The sequence below is a fragment of the Hesperophylax consimilis genome, chromosome 26 (genome assembly GCF_061612785.1).
Source record: "Hesperophylax consimilis isolate HC1 chromosome 26, BYU_Hcon_1.0, whole genome shotgun sequence".
In the NCBI taxonomy this organism is placed as follows: Eukaryota; Metazoa; Arthropoda; class Insecta; order Trichoptera; family Limnephilidae; genus Hesperophylax; species Hesperophylax consimilis.
Genome location: NC_142861.1, coordinates 1,499,865 through 1,518,520, shown reverse-complemented (window position 1 = coordinate 1,518,520; position 18,656 = coordinate 1,499,865). Strand labels below are relative to the sequence as shown.

The window sequence follows — 18,656 nt, the reverse complement described above, 5'->3', positions numbered from 1 at the left end:
TGTGATAGTGAATTAAACTGACCTATCTATCTTCTTTTTACTTTTAAAATGTGCATTGAAATTTAATCTTAAACTTTTTACATTTGTTTTTTTTAGATCCGGCAATAGTGAGGAGAAATTATTAAAATTGTTTTTATTTACTGTACATTTGTTATCGAGTAATATGTACCTAGATGTAATAACAAACGATGGATGCAAGGACACTGGAGGGTCTAGAGTCGTTAATAATAGTTATGTGTACGACGAAAGAGGTAAACAATCAGTTTCCTTATACCGTCGTTGGAAAAATGGTGGGGCCCCTCCAATGTCCCGTCTTGCAAATTACTGTTCACACTAGGACAATGGGTCCGGAGCTGGGACAAAGCAGTATTGTACCGTCCTCGTGTGATCCCGGCATAAATAATTCAATTTGAGGTTTTACTCATTAAGTTATTCCAAAAATAAAAATATTTTTGTACAGCAATAATAAAATCGGCGTCTTTAGTTCTTCTTCTGCCCGCCTACAAAGTTTTCATTGTCGAGCTTATTTCAGTTATTTTATTGGTTTGGTTGTCATGGATACGCAATGTCACTCTTTGGTCGATAATCATAATAAAATTATCTAGTAAATTCTCGTTCGTTCGTTATTTTGTAAAAAATGGCAACAGATCCACCAAAAGGTATTGAAAATCAGTGATACTTATTCATATTTAATATTTACCTATATCGCACCTATTCAAACATACATAACAAGCGTACCTCTTCAAATGCAGATCTCTATTATTTGTCAATGTCCAAACCGCTTGTGACTGTGATAGATCCAAAAGGCATAATCTCTTATCTCATCTCTTTCGTTAAAACAATATTTGGCCAAAAATTCCCCGCTGTCCCTCTAGGTCGGTATTTGTATCCAATCGATAAAAATCGTAGACCCTGTGCAGAAAAATAAAGTTCAGAACGATTCGTGGGGCAGCCATGGTGAAACTTTTATTTGCAGTGTCTCCGATTATTGTCGATTTCGTATCGAGACCTATAGGTACAGTGTGACGATGGAGCTGGTACCTACACTTAACTTAAATTAAGAGGAAGCGACAAGCCAAAAATGTGTATCTTCTTGGTATACCTTATATTGTAGGTAATAGGCATTTTTTAAAAATATTTTTTTTATTCTAGATAAAAGAAAATTACATTTTTCACTTATTTAACTAGTAATAACATATATATTACACATAAATATATTACACACCGATATTATTCACTTTCATTGTTTTGTTGATTGAGCATAAAACTGAACAATTTTTTTTTAAATGTACCTATTTTTTTAAATTTTTAATTTCGTCTGGGAGGCAATTATATATGTTGTTTCCCTCGTAACCAATGGATTGCTAGCCATAATGAGTATGTATGGTGTTTAAATGTATTTTATCGTGTTGCCGTGTAAAGTATGTGTGTACTTGGGACGTTTTAATGAGTTCTGTATTTGTATGTATGAGTTTATTATTTATTTTGTAAATTAGGAGACATGTATTATATTCATATAGTTTTCTTAATTTTAATAGTTTTGTTTCCATATATATATTTTTTATGGATGTTCTGGGTTTGAAGTGAAATAGCTTTTTGATTACTTTGTTTTGTGTTACCTGTAGTTCATTTATATTTGTTTCACATGTATTTTCCCAGATTTCAACCAAGTAGTTTAAATGTGAGTGTACGAGGCTATAATATAGACCTTTTTTAATTTTATTTGGTAACAGATATGATATCCGGCTAAATACGCTAATTAAGGGGGTGATTTTATCTTTAATATCTTGAATATGCTGTTTAAAAGTTAGGTGTTTATCAATGCACAGCCCAAGATATTTCTCCTGTATCAGGAGAAATATCTTGGGCTATAAATATCTGCATTAAAATCGATTGACAAACGGAGTCTAGAAACGTTCGATTTCAAGCACAAAACTGGTTTTTATTTATTTTGTAAATAATTTCATAAGAAAGCAAAAAAGTTAATCAAATGAAACTGTTACAGATACTCTTAGCTATAATACTGCATTTTTTAATAGTTGTTTCCTTTACGCGTTCATACATTTCTATTAAAAAACATAACATTTATATTTTTTTTATTTAGGAATTATTTTTTTTATTTGTATTCTACTCAAGCGAAACGATAAGAAAACCTTCAATTTATCTAAAGCATATTTTTTTGTATTCATAATGTACACCAATTCGTTATAAAGATAAATCAAAATAGTGATTTAGCATTAAGCTTCGCCTTAACTTTTACCTACAACTACCGTTTTGAATACGCATTAAAAAAAACAAACCTTTCATTCAACTTAATGAAAATTTAAAAAAAGATTATTTCAGTAAGGGGAGAGGCAAAATAGTGCTATTTTTAAGATTATTATTAACAACACATTGCTATTTCTTTCAGTAATAATCAATAACGATTTGGAGAAAAAAATCGCTGAGGCCTTCGAAATATTTGATCATTCCGGCAAACAAACTGTGGATGTCAGAGAAATCGGCACCATCATCAGATCCTTAGGTAACTTCTTCACTTATTCTTGTTAACTACCTATTGTAAGTTTCATCTCTACCAAGCCCGTGGCCTGAACCATATCGCTGGTAAGGTATCTGGATTGCCCACAGGGATGTGATGTCTAGACAAATTTCTCTAGATCTAGTGGAAAAATATATTTATATAGAAAAGGGAAAATACGCGAAAATCTAGGGAAATTACGAATAAGGGCAAATTGTGGGGAGTTAAAATATTCTAGGGAAATTTTAATATGTTCGGTAAAAATTTTGAAATATTCAAAATTTTTTCGGAATTTTTTGTCTTCAATGCATTAGAAGACACGAAAATATTGTGGGTCGTGTTATTTCTCATTATTCCGTGAAGTAATTCTTCAATATAAGAAATATTCCCGCGGACATAAAAACTTGGACAATAAAACAATACCAAACATAATATTTATATATCGAGCCGATTGCATCTTTCACATAAAATACATACATAACCTTAAAATACATTCAACAAGATTCTTTACGGAGCACCTTCTAGGTGATTTTTCACAAAAAGGATATAAAATGATTTATGTTTATTAATAACCTTTCCAACTTATTAAAAATCAAAACGCCATTTCTTACACACACTACATGCACGGGCGTCGCAAATCCCAACCTAAAATATGAATGAATTGTTAACACACTCGTAGCTTCTTTGGTTGGTTGATAATTTCATAATTAAACGTTTGACAATTAGCAAAGAATAATTTCGTAATCCCAGTTCCCAGTGGATATCAAATCATATTAGGTAGTACGTAACACAATGTACTACTGGAATTCTGACCAATGACGTGACGGCTGTGGTTTCGAATTATTTTAAAAACGATTGTCTCGGACTACGTGATGATTTTTGACAGAATCGATTCATTGTTTGATTACGTTTTAAAACAATTGTCTCGGACTACGTGATGATTTTTGACAGAATCGATTCATTGTTCGATGACGTTTTAAAACGATTGTCTCGGATGTAAAAATGAATAGAAATATTTCGATGAACAAAAAGATCGAGTAAACCGACCACCACTAGTACAGGCGGTATAACTCCGATACAAATTTAAAATCGAAGAAAGAACACGGAAATTTCTATGGTTATTTAATGACGTCTTTACAGCCCTTGGCTATCCAGCAATGAAAACCCGTCGTGGTTTGATCTCTCTTTCATAAGAACCGTGTAACAGAAAAAGAGGTTACCCGCTTTAATTCCGCGGAAACAACGATAGCGCAATTGAAAGATAAAAATAATAAGAAAGATATAAAATAAAATTTTAATGAAATTCCACTGGAAACGATGTACATATTTACAAAAAACCAAATCTAGTAGCGCAAAAAAATGTTTTTTCAAAAATATACGCACCTTTACGACTTTCTACCTCGGTACCACAGACATAGGAATTAATAGACGAGAAGATAAAGGCGAGGGGTAAAATCAACTATTGAAGAACGAAGGGAGTGAAGATGACTGTGATTCGTCAATAAATCAATCTGACAGTAAATAGGCATCTCGCATTATAATATCACCATTTACTTCTTAAAAGTAAAATCTGCTTTGAATGAATAGACATTTTTACATGGGAGCGCAAATTACTCGCCACGTTATGAACAAATTTGCGAAGTCCAAATTCGGCAAAGTAAGGCAGCTTCTATATTCAGAGTCGTAGTTAGTTTCAGAGTATTTAGTTAAGACACTTTTATAAATGTTCATAATTTACTTCCCAGCAACCAACCAGCTTTGTGTTTCGCGTCCAGACGTTTCTCGATGTGATAGTAACAACTGATTCATATTATACGATGTGAATATGCTTAAAATAAAATAAAATAATGCTTATATATGGAATGTAATACGACAATTGGGTTTATTCTCTTTTTTCGCATCTATTTTTACCAGTTTTCATAGTACAAGTAAACATTTTGCCGTGTTATTTCGTAAAATGAACCGATGATGCCTCGACCATAGTTCGCACAAGAATGATGACGTCACGTTTTCAAATATCACTTGAGGCCGTACGCGAGCCCAGCCGGCTCAATGGAACCGGTATGGGGAGTGGGGATAATACGCTTTTAATCACTTAGGGCAGGTCTACCTAATATTCATATGTCTATGCTCGGTACCTATTAAAGATAGAAGAAAATTGTTCTCAAAAAGTTGTAGGTAATTTTATGTTCTATTATACTTGTAAAGCTACTTTAGCCGAAATTAGCATTGGAAATAGGATATTTTGGAAAAATTAGATTTTGGCGCGATTTCGGCCGGTTTTTTCAAAATGGCGGGGCGAGCAGAGATGCGCCAAGGTCGGAAACTCAGATTTTATATCAGGGGATAAGTTTAAAAAACATATTAAAAAATTGGGACTAGCGGAATAATTACGATCGCGACCCCCTTTTTGGCGCTAATTGCACTGGCCTATAATTAAAATTTGTCTAAATAGCGAGTGGCTTATTTATGGGCCGGTATATCAGTCAGTCCCAGTCAGTCCGTATCGTCGCTATGTGCAACATTCCTCGCGTAAATTTTAAGTGTACTAAATCGGCCGCTTAAGCCTTGGTAAGTCGCAGAATATTTTTTAGACGCCGAGGTGGCTAGCAATAACAAATGTCAAATATGAGGTTTAGTTAATTAATTACGTACTCCAATCTCACCGAAATATTCGTCATAATTTTATCATTACTCTGAAGGACAGATCTGACCGGGGCGTCCATACATTACTAGACACAAACCTTATACTCCATTAGAGGCTCTGAAGGACAGATCTGAACGGGGCGTCCATACATTACTAGCCACAAACCATATATTCCATTACAGGCTCTGAAGGACAGATCTGACCGGGGCGTCCATAAATTACTGGCCACAAACCTTATACTCCATTATAGGATCTGAAGGACAGATCTGAACGGGGCGTCCATACATTACTAGCCACAAACCATATATTCCATTACAGGCTCTGAAGGACAGATCTGACCGGGGCGTCCATACATTACTAGCCACAAACCATATATTCCATTACAGGCTCTGAAGGACAGATCTGAACGGGGCGTCCATACATTACTAGCCACAAACCATATATTCCATTACAGGCTCTGAAGGACAGATCTGACCGGGGCGTCCATAAATTACTGGCCACAAACCTTATACTCCATTAGAGGCTCTGAAGGACAGATCTGAACGGGGCGTCCATACATTACTAGCCACAAACCATATATTCCATTACAGGCTCTGAAGGACAGATCTGACCGGGGCGTCCATACATTACTAGCCACAAACCATATATTCCATTACAGGCTCTGAAGGACAGATCTGAACGGGGCGTCCATACATTACTAGCCACAAACCATATATTCCATTACAGGCTCTGAAGGACAGATCTGACCGGGGCGTCCATAAATTACTGGCCACAAACCTTATACTCCATTAGAGGCTCTGAAGGACAGATCTGACCGGGGCGTCCATAAATTACTGGCCACAAACCTTATACTCCATTAGAGGCTCTGAAGGACAGATCTGACCGGGGCGTCCATAAATTACCGGCCACAAACCTTATACTCCATTAGACCCTCTGAAGGACAGATCTGATCGGGGCGTCCATAAATTACTAGCCACAAACCTTATACTCCATTAGACCCTCTGAAGGACAGATCTGACCGAGGCGTCCATACATTACTAGCCACAAACCTTATACTCCATTAGAGGCTCTGAAGGACAGATCTGAACGGGGCGTCCATACATTACTAGCCACAAACCTTATACTCCATTAGACCCTCTGAAGGACAGATCTGACCGAGGCGTCCATACATTACTAGCCACAAACCTTATACTCCATTAGACCCTCTGAAGGACAGATCTGGCCGGGGCGTCCATACATTACTAGCCACAAACCTTATACTCCATTAGACCCTCTGAAGGACAGATCTGACCGGGGCGTCCATATATTACTAGCCACAAACCTTATACTCCATTAGAGGCTCTGAAGGACAGATCTGACCGGGGCGTCCATAAATTACTGGCCACAAACCTTATACTCCATTAGAGGCTCTGAAGGACAGATCTGACCGGGGCGTCCATAAATTACTGGCCACAAACCTTATACTCCATTAGAGCCTCTGAAGGACAGATCTGACCGGGACGTCCATAAATTACTGGCCACAAACCTTATACTCCATTAGACCCTCTGAAGGACAGATCTGACCGGGGCGTCCATAAATTACCGGCCACAAACCTTATACTCCATTAGACCCTCTGAAGGACAGATCTGACCGGGGCGTCCATACATTACTAGCCACAAACCTTATACTCCATTAGACCCTCTGAAGGACAGATCTGACCGGGGCGTCCATACATTACTAGCCACAAACCTTATACTCCATTAGACCCTCTGAAGGACAGATCTGACCGAGGCGTCCATACATTACTAGCCACAAACCTTATACTCCAGTAGACCCTCTGAAGGACAGATCTGACCGAGGCGTCCATACATTACTAGCCACAAACCTTATACTCCATTAGAGGCTCTTAAGGACAGATCTTACCGGGGCGTCCATACATTACTAGCCACAAACCTTATACTCCATTAGAGGCTCTTAAGGACAGATCTGACCGGGGCATCCATACATTATAAGAGTATTTTTTTTTTTAATAATACGTAGAAATGTGATTTGTTCGTCTTTGTAAAGATAAATTAATTAGAATTAATTATTCTTCTTAGTTTGTCTCAAATATTTGTACATGATATTATGATTAAAATGCAAAAACTTGTGAAAGGCATTATTACAAATTGGCGAAATTTTTTTATTGATTTTTATTGAAAGTTAAAAAACATTGTTTTTATATTTTTATTGTATGAAAGGCATTAAAAGTGAAGTAACCGTTTTCTTACTAATTCCCTACACAAAAAGAATGTGTTCTGAACATATCCATAATTATGGACATTTCGAGTCAATTTGTTAAAATGTTCGTGTATGATATTAAAATTTTGTTTTTTAGAGATATAATGTTTACTTCGTAAGCGTGCATCGGAATTCGGCAACTTTAGCAATGTATTTATTTAATAAATATTAAGTAAATGATTGTTTAAGGCTGCTGCCCGTCGGAAGAGGAAATTCAAGAAGTCCTGCTGGCGACCGAGGAAAAAGAGGCGACCGGCAGCGTCCATCTTTCCAATTTCCTCCCTTACATGTGTCAAAAGATTACGGAACACAGGTAATCATGTTTATTTGTACAAGTGTGTGCTATTCTTCTTCCGTTCCCTTTGTCCCGGTTCCGTCCCGGTTCCGTCCCGGTTCCGTCCCGGTTCCGTCCCGGTTCCGTCCCGGTTCCGTCCCGGTTCCGTCCCGGTTCCGTCCCGGTTCCGTCCCGGTGCCGTCCCGGTTCCGTCCCGGTTCCGTCCCGGTTCCGTCCCGGTTCCGACCCTGTTCTGTCCCGTCCGTTCCAATCCCGGGGATCTTCACCTTGAAGGCTTCAGCGCGGAAGAATTCTGCGCAGCAGACAGCACTAGACATGTAAGTAGTACCAGTCACGTAGATTTCAAAGTCATGAACTGCATCAATATTCCACTGTTATATCAATTGGGTATTTGGGTCGACCAAGACAGTATATTAAAATTGATACCGAAGCAAAAAATATAAGTAAGAAATCATTTATAACAAAGAAAATGCATTATCTCACAGTCGAAAGATCGGAAGAAGCATTGCTTTTTACACTTTGTTGGTCTGCACGGAGCAAATTTGTCTTCAAGCAAGTTCGTCCCAATGCTTAATAGACTAGTTGTGAAGATTATTTTTCAAACACGAATTTCAGGCAGTTGAAATATTTTAGGTGGGGGCTCTAGTGGACTTTATCATTAACAATATGATCAGATATGTGAATATTAATATTACTTCACCACTATGTAGATAGCTACCAGGCGGCGCATCGATTAAATCATTGATAGAAAATCTTACATTTATTTCTAGCAAAATAACTACGTCACGCAATAAATTACGACGACACTTTTGCCACAAAATGAACGATCTTCGCTGGTTTTACACATTACGTTTTTAAAAGCTTGTTCAACAAGTTCACATCGAGTTAGATTGTTCATCTCTATATCTTGTGACGCGATGCCTTTCAGGCTGGCTATTGGCCGATAAAATTAACAAATTACAACATGGGATTTGTAGAAACATCGGAATTTGATGGGGAGTTAGTTGTATTATGGAATTACCCACGTTTGTGTGACATTTACAACAATAAACGTAACTGTCAAATCAGTTTATTGATGAAGCCGGTTTGATGAACATCTCTTTGTGATCATTGCTTTTATTGATATCAACTCGGGGTAAAATACTGTGACGTGAACATATTCAGTTCCCTCAGTGTGTTTCTTATCCAACCCAGATGTTGTAGAAGTTGCGTGTGAAATAAATCATCTCCTGTGAGTTAAACCAACCAGCAACATCGTTGACGAACATCAAAGGGGTAAGTCGGATTCCTTCCTTACTCCCTCCTGTTCACCATCTCTAACCATCGTTGTGTCAACTTCATGTTCACAATTAATTTTACAGTCCATTCTTGATTCGCCTTGCGATTACAGGCGGTGTTATTTTTAGATTTAATATAAGTATGAGAAGGTTAATCTATTATCATTCTTCTTCTTCTTCTTCTTCAATGGCGCTACAGCCCATTTCGAGCCTTGGCCTCCTTTAACATGAGCCTCCACCGCCCTCTGTCCTCGGCCGTCGTCTTCCAATCTGCAACATGGAGTAGTATATAATGATAATCTATTATCATTATATACTCGTATATCGCTGGGTATTTGGGTTTGTTCCTCAAAACGCGACAGCTCTCGTCCGATACAATTTGGAATGTATTTATTTGTGTCGTCAGGTTTTACCCAGCAGACCCTGAGACGCTCCTGGCGGCCTTTAAGGTGTTAGAAGACGGAGATAAGGAACGCATCACCAAGGAGAGAATCACTCAGCTCATCATGGAAGAAGAAGAAATGTTTACACAGGTTCTACACATGTTTTTACAATATATTTATTCATAAAAGTCATGCTACATCATTTACAAAAAAATATTTTACAATTTATACAGGGTGTTAAGAGAAAGCTTCAAGCCAAAAATGTGTATATTCTTGGTATACCTTATATTGTAGGTAATAGGCATTAAAATCGCTTGACAAACGGAGTCTAAAAGCGTTCGATTTCAAGCTAAAAACTTTTTTTTTAATTTATTTTCTAAATAATTTTATAAGAAAGCAAAAAAGTTAATCAAGTGAAACTGTCACAGATAATCTAAGCTATAATAATGTATTTTTTGAAAGTCGTTTCCTTTATGCCTTCATAAATTTCTATTGAAAAATATTTTTTTTTTTTGTAGTTTACATTTATGTTTTTTTTTAGTAAATTATTATTTTATTTGTATTCTACTCAAGCGAAGCGATAGAAAAACCTTCAATTTATCTGAAGCATATTTTTTGGTATTCATAATGTTCACCAATTCGTTATAAAGATTAATCAAAATAATGATTTGGCATTAAGCTTCGCCTTAAAGGACCTACCAGTGATTCCTGACATTATTTGGAGTAAAAAATGTATATGAAATTTTGGTTTCCTGTCATTTTTTATTTTTTTTTTATTTTTTTATTTATTATAATTATTATATAAGTACATTTTTATTTATTTGTTACAATATATGATCAAATATTTCAAGACTCCTCTTCCATAGAAGCATTAGCTTGTGGCTGGAAGAGGAGTGTACATTGTTTTATTACAATAAGTAAGTAATTAAAAATAAAATGATTTTAAACTTATTTGAAGTGAGTTATTCTTAACATTAATTCAATTGGAAACATTTTTATTTTTTTGTAAGTTTGTCTTTAAAATATTTTTTCACAGTGTTTATTATTTGGATGTTATCATTAATGTTTCTAATTTCTTCGATTGAAAAAAAATCTTGCTCGGTAAGTGTAATAATTTTGTGCAAAGGAAGTGTTTAATTTTGGGCATGGAAAAATATATTTAAGTCGAGTACGGTTTTCAGATATAAATTGATACTTGTCTTTTTATTTTATGATTTGAAAATGTTTTCTTTTTTAATATTTTCCTCGTTCACCCCATCTTACAATGCCATGTTGAATTATTGATTGCCAGAAGAAAAAGTACGTCTTTCTTTAAGACATTAGAAATCTGTTAGTTTCTTAACTATGTCTTTGAGTATGTTTAAGAGTGAGGACCATTTCTGTCGGTCTGTTGTAAGGACTATTTTTTAATATTATTTATTTATTTATCTTCATCTCTTTATTCCGGCGGCGTTCAATCTGTGGACTTGCCGAAATCTTTTTATTCTGGTTAGTCCAACTCAAAAGCTTACCGACCGTCTTCATAACAAGTATATTTGATTTTCAGGAGGAGTACGACGAGATGATGCAGGTAGCACTCGACCCGGTAACGGATACAATACCATTCGAGCATTACATCAATCAACTTATGGTGGGCATTTCAAAGTATACCTACAACACACAACTAGGCCTAGGTTTTCTCCCATTCTTGTTACATGTCCTCAGTGTCCAGCCCACAGTTAGTAGAACTCATGCTTGTACCTATCTAACTCTTAGTCCACCAGAGACCATTTTCTAGTTTGGCTGGAGATTGGATCTTCCTTTCACCTCCAACCGTCTACTTGTTTGATACTGTTCTGCATCCTGATTTAGGAATCCGAAATAACAAACATTTCACCTACTATATCTAGGAGGTATCGACTCAATTTTTCTTCTTTCTTTAGGCAAAGATAAAAATAAGCTGTTATCTTTTAATTTTATATTATCCCTCCTGGTCTCTCCTGGTCCCTCCTATCAACAATAGTAAATAGCTGCAGATGAACCCAGACAGATATAAGAATAAGCTGTTATCCTTTAATTTCATATAATCGCTCCTGGTCTCTCCTGGTCTCCTGTCAAGAACAGTAAATAGCTACAGACGGACCCGGACAGAGATAAGAATAAACTGTTATTCTTTAATTTCATATAATACCTCCTGGTCTCTCCTGGTCCCTCCTGTCAACAATAGTAAATAGCCGCAGATAGACCCAGGCAGAGATAAGAATAAACTGTTATCCTTTAATTTTATATAATCCACCCTGGTCTCTCCTGGTCCCCCCTATCAACAATAGTAAATAGCTGCAGATGGACCCAGACAGATATAAGAATAAGCTGTTATCCTTTAATTTCATATAATCGCTCCTGGTCTCTCCTGGTCTCCTGTCAAGAACAGTAAATAGCTACAGACGGACCCGGACAGAGATAAGAATAAACTGTTATTCTTTAATTTCATATAATACCTTCTGGTCTCTCCTGGTCCCTCCTATCAACAATAGTAAATAGCTGCAGATGGACCCAGACAGATATAAAAATAAGCTGTTATCCTTTAATTTCATATAATCGCTCCTGGTCTCTCCTGGTCTCCTGTAAAGAACAGTAAATAGCTACAGACGGACCCGGACAGAGATAAGAATAAACTGTTATGCTTTAATTTCATATAATCCCTCCTGGTCTCTCCTGGTCCCTCCTATCAACAATAGTAAATAGCTGCAGATGGACTCAGGCAGAGATAAGAATAAGCTGTTATCCTTTAATTTCATTTAATCCCTCCTGGTCCCTCCTATCAACAATAGAAAATAGCTGATTGCCCTGGGCAGAGATAAGAATGAACTGTAATTCTCTAATCCTGTATCTAATTTCATAAAATCCCTCCCGATCTCTCCTGGTCCCCATAAACTCCTGGCAGCCCACCTCCACCTGCTATGAACTGTACGCTATGGCCGACGCCTTAGAGGCAGCGCGTCCAAAGCCGGAGAAGAAAAAGAATCTAATGGAACTGGCCATGGAATTGGAAGAATAAGGATAAATGTCTCAAGTATTGATGATGGTATTCAGTATAAATAATTGGTACAAGATTTAGTAGGTTCTAATGATGGCTTTGAAAGCAGAAACAAATCTCATTGAAAACTAAAAACTGTTATACAATACTGTAAAAATATCCTCCACAACCAGCATACACTATTTTTCCGGATAAACGAAAATTACATTTTCACTTATTTAACTAGAAATAACTAAAATAAATACATTTTTTAAATTACATTACGCATAAATACATAACATAACAATATTATAAACTTTCAGTGTTTTGCTGATTGATCATAAAAGTGAACAATTTTTTTTTAAATGTGTCTACACTTTTTCATTTTTAATGTTGTCTGGAAGGCAATTATATATGTTCCCACTCTCGTAACCAATGGATTGCTTGCAATTGTGAATATGTATGGTGTAATAAATTATGTTATCGTGTTGCCGTGTGTGTGTACTAGGGACGTTTTAATGAATTCTGTGTTTGTATATATGAATTCATTATTTATTTTGTATATAAGGAGACATGTATTATATTCATATAGTTTTCTTAATGTTAACAGTTTTGTTTCCATATATAATTTTTTTTATGGATGTTCTGGGTTAGAAGTGAAATAGCTTTTTGATTACTTTGTTTTGTGTTACCTGTAGTTCATTTATGTCTGTTCATGTGCGTTTCCCCAGATTTCAATCAATTAGTTTAAATGTGAATGTACGAGACTATAATATAGACCTTTTTAAAATTTTGTTAGGTAAAAGATATGATAACCAGATAAATACGCTAATTAAGGGGGTGATTTTATCTTTAATACCTTGAAGTGTTTATCAATGCACAGTCCAAGATATTTCTCCTGTTAGCATTTAGGTTATATTCAATTTTTAAGGGTACATGAGGAGGAATGATTTTACGGGTCGAGCTTAAAATCATGTATCCTGTTTTTTTAACATTCATAACTAGGATATTTGATTGGAGCCAGCTGTTAATTTTTTCTAGGTCTCTTTGTGCATTTTCTAGTAAATAGCTTTCAAATACGGCAATGAATTTCGCTGTCAAAGACGGCAATGAATGTCGCTGTCAAAGACGGCAATGAATGTCGCTGTCAAAGACGGCAATGAATGTCGCTGTCAAAGTCAGCAATGAATGTAGCTTTCAAATACGGCAATGAATGTCGCTGTCAAAGACGGCAATGAATGTCGCTTTCAAATACGGCAATGAATGTCGCTATCAAAGTCAGCAATGAATGTCGCTTTCAAATACGGCAATGAATGTCGCTATTAAAAAAGTCAGCAATGAATGTCGCTTTCAAATACAGCAATGAATGTCGCTGTCAAAGACGGCAATGAATGTCACTTTCAAATACGGCAATGAATGTCGCTGTCAAAGACGGCAATGAATGTCGCTTTCAAATACGGCAATAAATGTCGCTGTCAAAGACGGCAATGAATGTCGCTGTCAAAGACGGCAATGAATGTCGCTGTCAAAGTCAGCAATGAATGTCGCTTTCAAATACGGAAATGAATGTCGCTGTCAAAGATGGCAATGAATGTCGCTTTCAAATACGGCAATGAATGTCGCTATCAAAGTCAGCAATGAATGTCGCTTTCAAATACGGCAATGAATGTCGCTGTCAAAGACGGCAATGAATGTCGCTATCAAAGTCAGCAATGAATGTCGCTTTCAAATACAGCAATGAATGTCGCTGTCAAAGACGGCAATGAATGTCGCTTTCAAATATGGCAATGAATGTCGCTGTCAAAGACGGCAATAAATGTCGCTTTCAAATACGGCAATGAATGTCGCTGTCAAAGACGGCAATGAATGTCGCTATCAAAGTCAGCAATGAATGTCGCTTTCAAATACAGCAATGAATGTCGCTTTCAAATACGGCAATGAATGTCGCTGTCAAAGACGGCAATGAATGTCGCCATCAAAGTCAGCAATGAATGTCGCTTTCAAATACAGCAATGAATGTCGCTGTCAAAGACGGCAATGAATGTATGTCGCTTTCAAATACGGCAATGAATGTCGCTGTCAAAGACGGCAATGAATGTCGCTGTCAAAGTCAGCAATGAATGTCGCTTTCAAATACGGCAATGAATGTCGCTGTCAAAGACGGCATTCTGTGAAATTGTTTTAGATTTTTTTAACACAAATTCACTGTAAAAGGTATTTTCACTGTTTTTTTATTCTCTAAAAAAATTAGGATTAAAAAAGGTTTTTTTTGACATGCTGGTTTTAGCATCTTTGGTGACAGCCGTCGTACCAGCCAGTAGCGATTTTTATGTCGTAATAACGTTGTAGCCATTTGGAACCGTTTCGGAATTTCGGTTTTTCAAATCAATAATTATGAATGAAAACATAAAGTTCTAAATATTTAAAATTTGTTTATTTTTGGAATAACTTAATGAGTAAAACCTCAAATTGAAATTTTAATAATTGAAGACAATATAAGTTTTCAAACAAAATATGAAAACGGAAAACTTAAATTACCAACATTATCTGCGTACAGAAAAATAAACTTTAAATCTTCCATACATTTTCAACGGTATTCTTAGTTTGTAAAAATACCTCATCAGCAAAGAAACTTTTAAATTAAGGCGATGCACTGCGTAGTGTAATATCTTAAATCGAGCCGCTTTCAATAACACCCCTTACGTAGATGGCGATAAGGTTTAAATTCCCGCTTAACACCATCCGCCTGTTTTGATTTATGCAAGAAAAAAACATGGCCAAAAAGTGCCTTTTATTTTATTTTGTGGATGTTCAGGCATAAATATTTTTTTCCGACCTTTTTGTAAATAACTTAATTTGCCAAAATGGGTTCGTAAGTAGGAGATTTTGAACTTTAAAGCAGTTTTCATAGGACATTATTTTTTTCTTGGCTTTAAAAAAATTATCTAAAAAATACTCGATTATTTGAAAGGTCAAGATGTATTCTACTCGCAGTATTTAATTAAAGCATCTGAAACATTTCTAGGCGACCAAATTTTCAAACCAAAAACACATGATTTTGAATTACTACGTAGTGCGTCGCCTTAACCAGAAAGAAAATATGCTACACAAAAGCAAAAGAAACATGTGATTTTTTTCAAGTATTATGAGTGTGTTTTTTATTTTTAGTCTGTTGAAAACTGACGGTTACGTTAGTCAGATTGCCACCTTTGACATTATACTACTAAAATGTATTAATTCCTTGTATTTTCGTGTAGTTATATCATACTTGTTACAATAATTATTATATTATTTGAATACGGATTAATTTAGATCATTTTAATTTCAGGTCGAAGATGACTTCCTTCAGTTGGCCACGAAAGCGTCAATTTCTACCGAAAAATGAATTAATTAAATGTTTTATAATTATTTTATTTTATTGGAAAAAAACAACAATTTTCAATATTTTATAAGGTAAAATATGTACATTAATTGAAACAATAAAAGGTTTTCACTTATGTATCTTTACTCAATAAATTTTAAAGAGATAGGAGTTACTTTAGCCTATGGGGATGAGATGGTGGGAGTGAGGTAAGGGGATGGTGTGGTCTCAGTAGAGGAGAGGTTCCCAACCTTATCGGGATCACCACCCACTTTCCAGATATTTTTTTATCAACGCCCCCCCCCACATCTCTATTAATCTCTCTTTTGACAATATTTTCCCATAAATGAATATTTTTTTCCTTTACCTTATTTACTTATTTACCGATTAGTCATCGAACCACAGTAGTAGATAGTCGTGCTCTGTGTTTGACGAATTACCTACCTACTGTTACGGACTTCTTACAGATGTGATGAAATAGACTTTCCCCAAAAGAAAATGTATTGAATGAAAGCTAAACCTCAATTACGTAGAAATCATTACACTAGAGACACCTATGGAGGGATTGTAATTGACGTGTAGGAAACTGTATGTAGGGACTGACGTAACTTAGTTCATCTACATACAGAGGGCGCACTTGTTTACGGGTATTTCCCCATGGTAGGCTTCGAAGGCTTAAAAACGTCTTAAGTCTAGTGGGATGTGTCTATCCAGATTTATGATTAAAATTAACCAATCATGGAGGGCTTTTGACAGGACAAAGGAGTAAGCTACATTATTTATGACAAGGGAACGCTAGAATCAACTTGAGAGGTCAACATACTATAACCTAAACAAGTTCACATAGAGAATCCATTGGTCGAAAACTTGCGGTATAAGGAACGAGGAGAGATTGATAAAAATGACAAAAAAGGATTGATTGTAATTTAAAATCGAATAAAGTACCATAAACTGTTATCTAGAGAAAGCAATAGGCTAATTAATTAGTAAAATTGACGCGTGGGAGTGAAATGGACTCAGGAGAGCTTGAAAAAAACTGTGTTGGGAAGTGAAAACAAAACAAAACAAAGTGATTTATTTGGAGTTTGGGATGATGGGGGGAAACTACACCTACAGATCAATAAGAAACACGCACAATCGATATGCAAATCTGAGAAGTTCGTACTAGACAATTATCAGACAAGGAACAAAAGGTTTTGGATCGGTGACAGTAAATACAATAGCTTGATTCATAAAAATACGTGTTTACATTGAAATAAACAATACAAGACCCACGGTCGTTATGGAGATGATTAAGTTGAAATAGAGCAATTTAAACTACACAACATGTATGAGGCTGTTTACATAAAACCAAATACATTAAAATGACAGGCAGACACATTAGCTAGGATTGATGACTGAGGTACAAAAATTTCATGATAATGGCTCCATATTAATCAAAAATTAATGACTATTTTTGAGAGAACAAGATGCAATACGGGTAACACCTTAATATTTAATTACTTTACAGTGGCGAACCGGTGAAAAGGGCAAAAATAATGTTCATTTCAGGTCTAATGACATGAAAGTGGATAAAGAATTGAGATGCTTAGAAGTACTGCCTTGTACGCTTAACCTGAGGTAGGTGTGGGAGAGCCTATGCACAATACCTAATGTTAAATTATACCACATAATAGGGCAGATAAGAATTACAGGACTCCTAGAAGGGAATAGGTATTAGCATAGAGTCTCGAATATGTTACACATGTGGCTGGAGGCAGAATTACAGCAGAGATCGGGGAAGGGAAATGTAGACCGCCTCAATAAATGAGAAAGTAATAATAAACTGTTCGTATTTTGCGCGATAAGAAAACTGAGAGAAATGATATTGGAATACACAGGATATTGAATTTTAACAATGAGTACATAAATTTCGCATAAGGGTATAAATGAAAACATTTGAGCTCTGTTTTCCAAGTGAAATTTAAATAGAAAGTTTGGTCTTGGAAGGAAGGACGCATACAGACTGAAAGATTGACAAGAACTAGAATATACACGAGAATAACAGTACTATGAGATTGATTTCAGGTAGATACAACAATAATACTATATCGGGAAGGTTTTCACACATCACATGAGAATGGGAACGAATTTAAAGAAACATAATAACCAGAGGAAGATAGAAAATAAAGATAAACACTAACCACACTTACAAAAATTAAATTTACATGTATGTACCCCACAGGTCGTCGTAGGACTGGAGAGAATTTTGGAGAACATATGATTCATAACTAATATTGTACTAACCTATATTCGATTGATTTAACTATATATGTATGCTATGGCATTAGCTTAAATGTTATGTACCTTCCACAGGATCAACGGTTTCGAAAGGAACTAGCGTTAGGAGATAGGGATTCTTGGGCAGACTTTAGTTAGGTTAAATGATACCGATGTACGCAATATCTCGACGTAAACCACCTCCTTGCGTCAATCACTAACCTGAAAAGAACCAAGGTTACCACAAAACATGATAATTAAGTTATAAACAACTGAAACAAAAAATAAACACAACGTAGTGGAGAAATTTAATTATGCAAAAATAATGACCACATGAGAGATTACGTTAAAAGTCGTAACTATGTGATCTTAGTTAGGGGTCTCTGCTTAAACAAGGGAGTGTCTCAAATAAGGGTGTTTAATTTACATACTGAATAATGGTGGAGCGCGACGAGGGAGGAATGGTTTCATACGAGAGCATATGTGGACCGGGTAGGTGGTATTTCCACTCCCCAGCCAAGCTCACGTTTGAAGCCTTCTAAAACCTCAAAAGGAGAAAAAGAATTATACACCAAAAAAAAGACGAAACATTACACAGATAACAAATTATTGTTACATTTTTGGTTTGTTTTATTTAGTTTTCGATAAATTCGTGTTGGAG

The 18,656-nt window shown here is 35.9% G+C and overlaps 1 protein-coding gene across 1 annotated transcript; it reads left to right on the top strand.

Moving 5' to 3' along the window:
- The first annotated feature begins 555 nt into the window (after positions 1-555).
- Positions 556-15,787, top strand: LOC149410951 (dynein regulatory complex protein 8-like). The gene is made up of 6 exons (XM_089647297.1): positions 556-659; positions 2,411-2,524; positions 7,615-7,738; positions 9,404-9,530; positions 10,927-11,010; positions 15,704-15,787. Exons 1-6 carry the CDS (start codon positions 638-640, stop codon positions 15,758-15,760), a joined length of 528 nt encoding a protein of 175 aa, XP_089503423.1. The 5' UTR covers positions 556-637; the 3' UTR covers positions 15,761-15,787.
- The last annotated feature ends 2,869 nt before the right edge of the window (positions 15,788-18,656 follow it).